This window comes from Ursus americanus, chromosome 4 (assembly GCF_024610735.1).
Source record: "Ursus americanus isolate L20-20 chromosome 4, mUrsAme1.1.p, whole genome shotgun sequence".
Taxonomy (NCBI): Eukaryota; Metazoa; Chordata; class Mammalia; order Carnivora; family Ursidae; genus Ursus; species Ursus americanus.
Window position 1 is genome coordinate 33068368 of NC_142130.1, and position 13935 is coordinate 33082302.

At 41.2% G+C, this 13935-nt stretch overlaps 1 protein-coding gene across 1 annotated transcript in view; it reads left to right on the plus strand.

The window, feature by feature from the left end:
- Positions 1-13935, plus strand: part of SLC12A8 (solute carrier family 12 member 8) — a 132163-nt gene that overhangs the window by 104623 nt on the left and 13605 nt on the right. Inside the window, exon 9 of the mRNA XM_087861562.1 lies at positions 2985-3630. Within this exon, the coding sequence (XP_087717688.1) occupies positions 2985-3630 (646 nt within the window). The remainder of the gene's footprint in view (positions 1-2984; positions 3631-13935) is intronic.

Here is a 13935-nt window from a genome sequence, read left to right on the forward strand (position 1 = left end):
TGTGTCTTAAAATATTCCTCTTCTTTTGATTCCCCCCCCCCAACTGTTTAAAAATGTAAAACCATTCTTAGCTCATGGGCATGCACACACAGATGGCGGCCAGATGGCCCGGGAGCCATAGTTTGCTGACCCCTGGTTTGCTTCCTCCCTGTGCATCTCTAAACAGAATTGTTTAATTTTGCCTGTTTCTAAACTTTATATAAATGTGGCGTGCCTCTTGCGCTCGACAGTGTGCGACTCATCCACGGGTTTGCTTGTGGCAGCCGCTTGTTTATCGTCACCCCCCTACAGCATTGCCTCATGTGCTAGAATTTATTTATTCATTCTGCTCTTGATGGACGTTTGGGTGGTTTCCAATTTGGGACAGACAGTACAAAGAACATTCGTCTGCTAGCAGGCAGGTTCACATGTAGAGGTCTTCCAGACCATATACCCATCATCGGAATTGCCAAGCTATAAGGTATGTATATTTCCACTTACTAGATAATACCAAACTCTTTTTCCAAAGTACTTGTACTAATTCACCCCCCTATCAGCAGTGGACAAGCGTTCCTACCCCTCTATGTTGTGCCAGCGCTTGATATCATCATACTTTTTAATTCTTGCCAATCTGGTGGGTGTTTAATGGAATCTTCCTGTGGTTTTAATGTGCATTTCCTTGATTACTTAATTACATTGGGTACCTTTCGTATGTTTAATAGACATTCTTCTGCTCATTTTTTTTAGTGGGTTGTCTGCTTCTAATGGTTTTTGGAAGGATTCTTTGGTGTTCAGGGTCACCCTTTGTCGGTTATATGTGTTGCAAATATCTTTTCCCCTTCTGTGGCTTGTTTTTTCATTCTTTATGATGTCTTTTGGTCACAGAAGTTCATGTTTGACTATTATTAACACTTCCCAACCTGCCCTTATCAACATCTTGGCCTGGATCATTAGCATTTCCTTTGGCTTACCTAACACCCTCCTTTTAAGTTCTCTGCAGTTTCTAAAGATTTGCTTTATTCTTAGTAGTTGTATTATTAAAGTATGTTAAACAGCTGTAGTAAATCTGCCCCAAAATGTGATCCTCAAAGTCAGTAAAAGTATATTTTTACTTCGTATTTTTCCTCCCAGAATTTTATTTGCTCTGAAGCTCTTGGGCAGGCATTTCAGGTCAACAGGGGCTCTGACCCTTGGAGACTCAGGCTGATGACTTTGCCGTCTTCATCCTGTGGCTTTAAAGGTTGCTCTGTATTCTGACTGACCGTCAGGAAGGGGGAATGCGCCCGGAGGAACACATGTGGGGGGTTACAGGTCAGATCTGGAAGCGGCTTTCAGGTCTACCCCTCCCCTTGCAGACTGTTGGCTGTAGAGGAGGTGGGAGCAGTGCTTAGATCCTGCGTATAGCTGAGGGTAAAGCTGACAGCATTTGCTGATGGAGATTGAGAGAATGAGAAAAGGCATCAGCAATTTTGCTTGACTGAGCATCTGGAAGGATGGAATTGCTATTTTCTGAGACAGAGACTATAGAAGAAGTAGATTTGATGGGTGGGAGATTGGGAGTGAGCAGTTTGGTTTGGAACATTTGAGATCCTATTAGACATCAACTGGAAATGTTGAGTAAACAGTTGAATATTTAAGTCTGGACTTCAGGAGAACATTTCAGGCTAGAGATTCGAATGTGGGAGTTAAGAGCATAATGCTGGCATTTAAAGTCAGGAGGCTGGTTGACATCACGTAGGAAGGGAATATAGACAGAGAATAGAAAGGCCTGAGGGCGGAGCCCTGGGCTACTTTCCTTTTCTTGAGATAGAGCGGGAGTGGGAGTGGCGGGGCTGGGGGGGGGGCAGATAGAGGGAGATGGAGAGAGAGAATCCTAAGCAGGCTCCATGAGCTGAGCTGCTGAGATCATGACCTGAGCTGAAATCAAGAGTCCGGTGCTTAACGAACTGAGCCATCCAGGTAACCTGTCTGGGCTACTTACTTACTTACTTACTTACTTACTTTATTTATGTATTTATTTATCTACTTACTTACTTAACTAACACATAGTGTATTATTAGTTTCAGAGGTAGAGTTCAGTGACTCATGAGTTGTATGTAACACCCAGAGCTCATTACATCACGTGCCCTCCTTAATACCCATCACCCTGTGACCCCATCCCCCCACCCCCCTGCCCTGGGCTACTTTAAATGTAGATTTCAGAGATGTGGAGGAGCCAGCCCTGGAAACTAAGAAGGAGCAGATAATGAGGAGGGAGGTAAATCAGGAGAAGCGAGGCTAAGAAAGTCTTTCAGAGACCAAGGAGTGATCAGCTGGGGCAAATGTGGTTCTTCGGTCAAGGAAGATGAGGGCAGGAGAAGTGATTATTACTTTGGGCCCAAGAACCATGTGAGTGACTGTGATGAATAGTTTCTGCGGAGCGACAGAGTCTACGGACTTAGCCCGTATTTTCCGCTCTTGTTCTCCTACAGGTCCTCACATCCACCTCCGTTAATAACAGCTGTGTGTAAGTGCATGCGTGTGAGCATGTGCGTGTTTAGTTTCACAATTTCCCCACCACAGCTGCCAGTGATTCTGTCGCATCTTCCAGGCTCTGCCATTCCCTCAAGGTCCTTTTCTCCATTATAACCTGCAAACTTTGCAGCACTTTGATTTCCAAGACTGGTGCTAAAACCCGGTGAAAGACAAAAGGAGAAATATTTGGGAAATCCAAGTTCTGTATGGTAACGCCCCATACTAATAGTTATGAACACAACCAATACCATGGTGTGTTGGGAGCCAACTGTGTGTCAGTGCTGTGTCAAGCATTTTATGTGCATTAGCTCCGATCTCACAATAACCCCCTGAGTTGACTATTATAATCCCAAGTTTGTAGACAATCAGTTATTAACTGATCCGTAGAACCATAGTAGAAGTGGTTGAGCCATTATGAGTTGCATTTCTATCATAAAATGTGATTTGCTTCTGAAATTTCATAGTCCTGCATGTTATTTTTGTTCCTGCAGAAAGGGCCAAATAAAACACCTGTAGCCGCCATCTTCCTGACAAGCTTAGTGACCATGGCCTTTGTCCTTGTGGGCCAGGTGAACGTGCTAGCCCCCATCGTCACCATCAATTTCATGCTGACATATATTGCAGTGGACTACTCCTACTTCTCCCTGTCCATGGTTCCCTGCAGCCTTCCCCAGGTGCCCGAGTCAGTGCACAGGGAGGGCACAGGACCTCTCCACTGCTCTGAGCACCTGCTCTTGGAGAAGGCTCCCAGCTATGGCTCTGAGGACACGGCCCGAAGCCTCCCTGAGGGCACTCTGCTAGAATTCACCAAAGACATGGATCAGCTCCTCCAGCTAACCAGGAAGCTTGAGAATAGCCAGCCGAGGCAAGGAGACAGTGACGGGCTTCCAGAAAGTAAGAAGGGGAAACGCAAGAAGGCCACCAAGCAAACCCTACAAGATAGCTTCCTTTTGGACCTCAAGTCCCCAGCTTCCTTCGCTGCTGAGGGCTCTGACAGATTGCCTACTGCCTCCTGGGAGGGACAGGAAGCCTACTGGAGCAAGCAAAGTACCAGGAGTGAAGGGGTTCTGCCTGGAGGAACATGTGCTGAACAACGTGTCCCTGAGCCGAGCAAGCAGCCTGTCCCTACTGGAGAAGGTGAGTGCCTTGAAATCACATTCAGGCCTCCTCATTTGGGATGACCTCACCGACCTGGTTATCACAACCCCTTTTCATGCCCTTAGCCAGTTCACTTTATAGCTGGGTTTCAAATCCTTGTTAATTTTGTGTGATATTTATTTTTTAAAGTTATATTCAGATATCAGCTGAATTTTGTAATTCTACTTGGTTACAGTTGATCTTAAACAGAAATTTCTGTCTACTCTTGTACAGTAGAGCTAATAATTGAACATTAATTTCATTTTAATAAAAAATGAGCTGAGATAGAATATCAACACAAATGAGACCAACTTTTGCTTTCAAGAGAAGTGGAAATGTAACAAACTGTCCGCCTTAGGTTCTGTCGGGGGAAGATGAGTCTCCCAAACCAGGTGAGGGGGGGATGGAGAAAGGACGGCTAAAGGACCACAGACTTGCTTTGCTTTCTCAAATCTACAAACACGGGGGCACAGAGAAAGACTGAAGGAGAGGCTTACATGGCATGAGAAATTCGGAGAGAAAGAAAGAGGTCATAATTTTGAGTCTTCCACGTTCTAGGGGCTTAGCATAGGTTGTTGCATGTAATATAATAGATAGTACATTTTTCCATTCTACAAATGAAGACCCTTAGGCCCAGTGAGGTCACAGAGAAGTCTCAGAGCTCATACTCTGCACAGCCTGATGTCACAGCCAGGTCCACCTATATTTGATGTTACTTTTCTCTATGTTACCCCACCCCGTGAGGTCTATATTGACAAGTGTGAGCAAAGAGGAGGAGACCGAGGGGCACAGAAAGGGATGGCTAAAAACAAATGCTTTACATTCTCCTATACACTTGCTTTTTCCTTCTTTACCTCCTAATTCATGGGAGGTTTTTAATGATAGAAGTATTATTAAAATTTTAAAAATTATTTTATTTTTATTAAAGTAATAAGTGTACAGTTTAATAAGCAAAGTGGAATTTAAAGTAACCTAATTGGAATAGCTGGGTGGCTCCGCTGGTTGAGCATCTGACTCTTGATTTCGGCTCAGCTCATGATCTTGGGGTCGTGGGATCAAGCCCCACTTCGGGCTCTGTGCTTGCATGGAGTCTTCTTGAGATCCTCTCTCTCCCTCCCTCTCTACCCCCTCCCTGCTCGTGTGCCTGCGCCCTTGTGCACACATGCGTGCATACACTCTCTCTCTAAAATAAATAGTCAATAAAATAAAATAAAATGTCTTAGAAGTAACATAATCAGAAATAGTAGTCCCACTCTTCTATACCATCCCTTGTACCCTTCTCTGCTTCCTAGTCCCACTCCCAGAAAATCCCTCCCCCCCCTTTTTTTAAAGATTTTATTCATTTATTTAACAGAGAGAGTGAGAGAACACAAGCAGGGGGAGCAGCAGAGGGAGGGAGAAGCAGGCTCCCCGCTGAGCAAGGAGCCCAATGCGGGGCTTGATCCCAAGATCCCAGGATCACAACCTGAGCCCAAGGCAGATACTTAACCAGCTGAGCCACCCAGGTGCCCAATCCCCCTTTCAACCAAAAAGTTGCTTCTTCTGTTAACCTTCATGTTACTAGATAAAATATTTGTATTTCTACTCCTTTTTTTTTTTTTTAAGATTTTATTTATTTATTTATTTAACAGAGAAAGAGAGAGACAGCGAGAGCGGAGTGTGAGAGGGAGAAGCAGGCTTCCTGCCTAGCATGGAGCCCGATGCGGGGCTTGATCTCAGGACCCTGGGATCATGACCTGAGCCGAAGGCAGACGCTTAACAGCTGAGCCGCCCAGGCGCCCCATGTATTTCTACTTCTTGATATGTCAGTTTCAGATATCATCTTTTGACTTCCTATTTTAATTCATTTATGCCACTCTGACTTCTCATCCAGTGTCCCAGTGTATTTATTATAAGTTTTTGATTAACTTAATAGCTAATATTCATATTATCATGATTAAGTAAATATTGCTTAACTCTGAGCCATATATTATACTATGATTACATTTCCTTTTTTGTTCAACTTTTTCTGTTTCCTGAAGTTAATAATTGCCTTGTTCTTTATTTGCTTGGTTTTCTATAAAATCACTTTTCTCTAAATGCTTGGGCAGATATATCAAATGCCTCTTAATGTTATTTTCCAAGTGCTTGAATTCTTCAGAAATTTAATATATTCTTTTTTTTTCTCCTTTGTCCTGTTCCACTCTAAACTATCTGTTCTCTAAGCCTGCTACAAAACTATTATCTTGGAATTTCTCTCTTTATCATACTTCTGTGTCAGATCCAGGGAATAAGAGATTTTTCTGATACAATATTATACTAGATTTTTGCCTTTTTTTTTTTCCAACTCAGCATTGAATGACCTCCCTATGTTTGAACAATTTCCAGTGTCATAAGGCTTGATGAGAGGCCTCTCACACTCAAAACTAAAGATGTCAGATACTCAGTTTTCCAGCATCTCCTACAGCTAAGAGTTCAGGCACGAGGCAAAGGTTCTGCTAATCAGATGAGCCCCCTTATACCTGGAATTGGGAACTGGAAACCTGAATAAATGAGGACTTCAAGGAACTCTCTAAAAGCCTGATAGTAGGGGCACCTGGGTGGCTCAGTCGTTAAGCGTCTGCCTTCGGCTCAGGGCGTGATCCCGGAGTCCTGGGATCAAGCCCCACATCAGGCTCCTCCGCTGGGAGCCTCCTTCTTCCTCTCCCACTCCCCCTGCTTGTGTCCCCTCTCTCACTACTGTCTCTCTCTCTGTCAAATAAATAAATAACATCTTTAAAAAAAATAAAAAAATAAAAGCCTGATGGTAGCTGCAGGATGACTGCATTCCTGGCTCCAGTGTCCAGGGCTTTCAGAATCAGAATCAGGGCTTTCAGAACCAGCAGACTCCAATGTCTAGATCTTGGTGCCTGCCATAGTAGTGTCCCCCCTAGACTGCTCTGATGTATAATTTTGAGTGTTTTTCCTGGCCATATAGCCCTGAAGTTACTTTGCTAGACTTTCTAGCTATTCTCTGAGGGAAGGCTAGGAAATCTGTTTTTACCTGCTCATTTTGCTACTTCATATGAAGTTGTGTGGGTTTTTTTCTAAGGAAGAAGGGGAGATTGGGTAGCAACAATCGGTCTATGCCACACTTACCATGGTTTTAATATCTAAGAGCTTTTGGTGTTTAACCCAATTTGTCCTTATGTTTTTGTTTTTGTTTTTTTGAGATTTGTTTATTTGAGAGAGAGAGAGAGCATGAGTGGGGGAAGGGGTAGTGAGAGAGAATCTCCAGCAGACTTCCCACTGGGTGTGGAGCCCAGCATGGGGCTCTGTCCCAACACCCTGAGATCATGACCTGAGCTGAAATCAAAAGTCGGACGCTAAATCAACTGAGCCACCAGGTGCCCCACCCCCCATCTTTTAAAAAATTTGAACATCATCTCGTTCTTGTTTTATGAGTACAATGGCTTATATTATCTCTCTGGTAATATTACTTATTCTCACTATAGTCTTTTTCTGCTCTTTTTGCTGACCTGTGTTCTCCAGATCCTTTTCTCTTTTGCTTGGTCTTTCTCTCTCTTATACTGGAGGCTTTACCAAAATGTCTGTTGATCTTTTGATTTCTTTTCCTACTTAGAAGTGAAGTACTAAAAAGCTGTTTAAAAGACCTGCGTGCTGGGCAGGGCTAGTTGATTGGGCCATCTCACTGTAGAATGGTTAGGGAGTAAGCTAGCTTTTTCATAGGAGGACCCACAAACATGGCTATCTAGAGGTTTCCTCTGGACTGTTTAGTTCCTCCAGAGGAGAGTCCTTTAATCTCTTGCCTCAGCCAGATGACTGCTTGCATTCAGGGAGCAGGGGGAAGTAGGGGAGTTAGGGGTATCTTACTGTTTAGGATACAGACTTTCATTTAATTCCCTAGTTTCTAGCTCCATTCTCCCACTCCTTGCTGTGTCTGGTGTCTCAAGTCCAGGCACTCACTGGTTTGATTTCTTCAGAGGAAAGGGTCAGGCGTTGGAAGGAGTTGTTACCTAGCTGTGTGGGCAGAAGAAATGCTCTTGGTGTCCAGCTGTGTCAGACACAGTCTTGCAACCACACCTGTGCACCTTACCACTTCCCAGGGACATGGCACTCTGGTCTTGAACTCTGCTGGGATGCGCTGGGCTGCTCCTTGCCAGTATCCTCTCTGTAGGCCCTAGAGTTCATTCTCTTGTGCTCTGCTCACTCTGTTACCATTCATCTGTCACCTTTCCATCTTCCGAGTCTTGTTTTTATGTTTTCTTTCTCATTCTCCTCGTATTTGTGGGTTTATGCTTTTTAATTCCTTTTCTGTCTTCTCAGTGGGCTTCAGGAGAGACATGTGGTCAGTTTGCAATGTTTAATCAACAAAGTACTTGCTGCCCAGTTGCCCAGTTGTAGAAATGTCATAGCTGTTGACCAGTCCCTCTCTTCTATCCTCACTGCTTGTACCTTGGTACAGACCCTTTCCATCCAGCACCCAGACTTTTGTTAAGTCTGCAAACCAGACTCTTGCCTCCAGATTCTCCCACATTCTGTTTCTCCTCATTGTCCACTGAATGATCTTTCTAAAATAAAACTCTCATCATGTCTCTCCTACTTAGAAACCTTCAGTAGAATCTAATCTCTTCTATCTGAAGTCCAAGATCCTTGGTGTGATTTGCAAGGTTCTTTACGATCTTGCCCTATATTGCCTTTTTGGCCATTTTTCCCATGACAGTCCATACTCTGTATTTCCAGTTACACTTAGACTAGTGCCCTAAACACATCTTGTTCTTTATTCCTTCCTGTCTTTGCATATGCTGTTCTGTCTTCACAGTTCCTTTACCTCCTGCTTCTACATCTGGAAAACGCCAACTTATAGTTTAAAATCTGTCTGACTTTTTATATCCATTTATACCCCCTCTGAAAAGGCCTTCCTGATTTCTTCTCCTGTGCAAGCAAAACATTTAATCTAGGCTAGTAGTATAAGGAATTAACACATTGTTTTATACATCTAGATCAAATTTGTTTCCACATTTGTTTTCAGGCCTACGTGTCTGTCTGCTTAAGGAAAAGAAATATTAGTTTCATTCCTTTACCCCTAGACTGTGTCCTTTCTTTAGTCATAAGCCATGTCTTTCCACCTTATATTCATCACAGTTTTCCTTTTTTTTTTTCACAGTATTCCTACACAGTACACAGCATGCAACAAACACACAGAAAAGGCTAAATTGATGCCCAATAGAGAAAATATTAGCTTAAAAAATGAAACATTGATCAATAAAGTAGAATAGAAAGAGTTACACTATTGTAAGAACCTAATTTGTGACGAACCAGATGTCATACAATAATAAGAATCAAATCACTATTGAATAAACATTGTTGAAATCAAATGGATCAAAAAGATTAACTTGGGCTGATTTTATACCTTATATAGCCATGAATTCCTTATTTATAACAGCTGTGCAAGAGAGAGATTTCTGACTATTGAAGACATCATCAAAAAAGAGGATCTGATTAAATAGAAATAAAAAACATTTGTACAACACAGTGTCACAGAAGGAAGCAATTATTCTGACAAGCACAGCTGATAAAAGCATACCTTCCAATGCATATTATTTTTAAAAATAGGAAGGTCAAAACCCAGATTCTACTAAAGAGAAGTGTGCAGGTAAATATGCAGTTTACATTTGAAAAATCAATGCCCAGACTCATTCATTGTTCATTCAACAAACTTGTATTGTTAAGTGTTAAATATTCTTGGTAGTTAAAAATAGCCAGTATTTTTTGAGCATGTCCCATGTTCTTGACACTGAGATAAGCACTCAACAGATGATTTCATCTAAGCTCAGAGTTAGGCCTTGTTATTATTTTTTTATAGAGGCTTAGAGAAGTTAAACGTTTGCTCAGGATATGAGACAGCCAGAATTTGAAAACAGGTCCTTTTCACTTTAGATCCTGTGCTCTTAACCACTATACAAAGTGTATGCTGCTTGCTGATGGGATCTGCTATAAACTAGGCCATCATATTAATTCGAAGAACACAAATTAAACCACCTTTAAAATGCCATTGCACATCTATTAAGCTATCAAAAATTTAAGTGAAAAACAGTAGGTCTGTGGTAATCAGGTAAATGAACACATTGCTGGAAGCAATTCCAGTGGATTCATTCCATCTGGATCTGCTGATTAAAGTTTTTCATCAAATTTGGGAGCCATTATGCCTGCAAATATTTTTTTCTGCACTTCTCTTCTCTATGGGATTCCAATTACACATTAATTGGTATACTTTACATTGTCGCCCAGGTCTCTGAGGCTCTATTCCTTTTTCTTCCACCTTTTCCTCTCTGCTCTTCAGTTTGGACAATTTCTACTGATCTATCTTCACGTTCAATGATACTTTCTTCTGCCATCTCAAATCTGCTGTTGGACATTGTAACTGTAGAACTTATTTTCATTTGCTTTTTTTTTAGATTTATTTATTTATTCAAGAGAGAGAGAGAGCGTGCATGTGTGCATGAGAGTTGGGGGGAGGGGCAGAAAGGGAGGGAAAAGAACTAGCAGACTCCACACTGAGCATGGAGCCTGACTCGGGGCTGGATCTCAAGACCTGAGCCAAAATTAAGAATCCAGTGCTCAACCAACTGAACTACTCAGGTGCCCCTCATTTTTTTTTTTTTAATGTTTACATGTCTCTGTTGATATCCCCTATTTTGAAAGTCATTGCCATCATATTTTCCTTAAAATTTTATTTGTTTATTTGAGAAGGAGAGAGAGAAGGGGAGAGAGAGTGTGAGTGGGGGGAGGGGCAGAAGGACAGGCAGACTCCACACTGAGTGGGGAGCCCAACACAGGGTTTGATCCCAGGACCCTAAGATTGAACCTGAGCTGAAGTCAGACACTTAACCAACTGAGCCACCCAGGAGCCCCTGACGTTGTATTTTTATTTAATTCTTTGACATATTTATTATACTAGCTGCTTTGGAGTCTTTGTCTGCTAAACCCAACATGCACGCCCACTCAGTTTCTTTTGATTGCTTTTTCTCCAGAGCAGGGTCAGTTTTCTGTTTCTTTGCATGTCTTGTAATTTTTGGTTGAATACTGGACAATATAGATAATATAGTGTGGCAACTCCTGATTCTGATATATGTTTCCAAGTTTTTGTTTGTTTTAGTAAATTTCCTGGATTTGAACTATGGAATCTCTCTCCTCTGTGGTGCGTGGATTCTGATGTCCTTACCCAGTTTTTTTATTCTTATATTTAATTTTTAGCCTGGCTTCCTGGGGGTTGCCCTTGAGTCTGTGTGGCCCATAAGGCTCCACCCTCTGCCAGTGGATCTGTGTGTAGGTTGGGAAGCCAGCAGACTGGCTTTTACTTTTTGCCAGTCTCTCTTTGGTCTCCTCAGGCAGGAGCATAGTTTTCCAGTCAGTCAGGAAAATATGTGGAGATATAATCCTTCTACAGTCCTTCTGTGGCTCTTTCATTCTAGATCTTTCCATTAAATTTCTAGTTGCTCCACTGCTTGCCCTAGCTGGGTCCACAACCTCAGGCTAGCAAAGCTGAGGACTTTTCCCTCTAAATTTTCTACTATACTCACCACATTTAGCTTATAAAGGTACAACTCACAAGGTTGCCCCCTCTGGCAGCAAAACTGCCAGTTTCTGACTGGCTGCATGCTGGTAAGAACTGGGATGGGGATGGGAGGCCAGGCCATAGGCTCTCACTGTCCTTACCTTCAGTTCCAGCAGTTTTTGAAAAATAAATACTTCTTAATTATTTGTCTCTGTTTGGTAAATTCTAGAGCCCTGAGTGATTGCTTTTTATTATTTTGTCTAGTTGTACACTTACTTCTTGTGGAGAGGACTCACTGACTTCTTCACATTGCCATAGCTGACAGTCCCTCTGGTTCATTCTTCTTCTTTTCTTTTTTCTTTTTAATTTTTATTATTGCTGTATAGTTGACAAAACATCTCTGGTTCATTCTCTCTGGAGAATGATCTTTCACAATGTAATAAGAAATATAAAACTATTTCATTGCCCTGACTCTGTAAATCTATTTGGAGGAATTGTGTATCAAAGAAACAACTCAAAACCAAACAACAAACCATAAAATGTGTTCAAGATTGTCATAGCTAGATTGTTTGTGTTGATAAAAAATTCGAAATAACTTAAATGTGCAACATTTGGAAAGTGGTTAAAAGAATTGTGTTATCAACATAATAAAATACCACGTGGACTTGAAACATGATCCTTTGTGGACTATAGCAATGCACATTCTTAGTTTATATTTGTTAACTGGAAGTATGTGTTTATTTATTCTGATAAAGATATGGAGTATATTTTCAGAGATATTTTAGTATTTATTTTAAGTAACTTCTATAAAATTACTTAATTTGTTATTTTAAAAATTGACATAATTATGCTTATTATATTTGATATTTTTTACATGCCTGATGCATGGTTTTATGTACCTGTTTGTTTTGCAACTAAGGTATGATAAAGTCAAGTCGCTTTCTTAGTTATTATTCTAGAATTTTTAACACCAGAAACTGTCCCCTCCCACACTAGTCTGTAAGACTTGTTTCTTTTCAGCAAAATCCTTGACAAGAGAAAAAGATTCTTTTTTTGGGGGGGGGGGATTAGTAATGCCTTTATTTTTTTTTTCTATTTTATTTTATTTATTTATTTATTTAATGATTTTTTTTATTAAGAGAAAAAGATTCTTTTAGTCATTTTCGAAGAGTCTTGAAACCATAGTTGTTCAGAATTCTGAATAATTGCCGGCTTTGTTGTGCCTATTCAAAGTATTTGAGCATCCTTGCATGAATTCTCCCTCACATTGCTGATGTATAAAACTGCATTGTGCTTGCCTGGAGGGCACACCCTTTCCTTCTGTTTCCCCCCTAGGTTCCTCAGAAAACATACACACACATACAGTTTCCTTAGGTACAGTGTAATTGAGGTTGTGTGAGATTGAGATTAACTGTGAAAAGGTGAGCTTAACATTTCACAAATCTCAGAGAGGCAAAAATCGAAGTCCTTAACCAATACTGTTCCTTCTTAATAACCAAGGGGGCAGCTGTATTTCACTAAGCCTGCGATCGAAAAAATCAATCAAGCCTCGGGCATGTTAAAATTGTACAATTTAATTAATGGCGATCAAGAGTATTCCTACTTTTTAAAAAAAGTAATAAAGCCCTTAATTCAAATCAATCATAAACTTTGGCCGTTTATTTTAATACACAATTAATGAGGAGACATTTATTGAGCACTTCCTATCCACAAACTTCTAAACGCCAAGATTTGGCATTTAGACATGTAAAAGAGAGTCATTGCTCTCACGGTATGGGGATATAAAAGAGAAGTATAATAGTTGGAAGCACATGACGAAGGCAGACAGATGTTGAAAGGATAGAGACTACTTTGGGGGCTGGGATTGTTTCTTTATTCATTTAACCACATGTATAGAACATTTACTACATTTCAAACACTGTTCCAGGTGTGGGGGAACATTCTGGATAGACATAGAAGGTCTCTGCTGTCCTTGAGCTTGCATTCTAGTAGGGGAAGACACATACTAAACAAGCAAACAAAGATATACTGTAATGTCAGTAAATGATAACTACTATGATGAAGAATAAAGCAGGGTAACAGGATAGAGAGAGACCACGTGGGGAGAAAGGGTACTGTTTCAGATAGGTTTGTCAAAAAAGAGATCTCTGAGAAGAGGGTATTTTAATGGAGAATCTAATTGTATAAAACAGTGAGCCATGTAGAGATGTGGAGGAAGAGTTCCAGGTGGAAGAAATGGTATGTATAAAGGTACAGGTGAGAATAGGATGGGCAAGTTCCAAGAATAGCAGAAGTCCAGCAGTAACTTGAGAGGAGTGGGCTAGGGGAGAGAGGTAGGAGATGAGTACATGAGGAAAGTGGGGATCGGTGCACTTTAGGGCCATGCAGGCCAGGGTTGTGATATGATCAGGTTCAGGCTTCAAGAAGATCACTTAAAAAAAATCACTGGCTTTGTGAGGAATGTATTGTATAGAGAGACGTAAGAGAAGGAGCCAAAGCCTGTTGGAGATATATTAAGGCAGATTAAACTGCTATAATAATAATAAATGTAGTGGCTCAAACACAATGGAAATTTATTTCTTACGTGCACTAATAGTCTAGGAAGGCTCTCCTCCGTGCATTGATTCTGGGACTCAAGCTCCTTCCATTCTTTTGACTTTATTATCCCTTAGTACCTTGTCATATAAAGTCAAGACTCAGTTACCATGGTCAGATTTCAGGCACAGAGAAGAGGCATGTCTGTTCTCTCAAAGCCTTTGGTGCAGAAG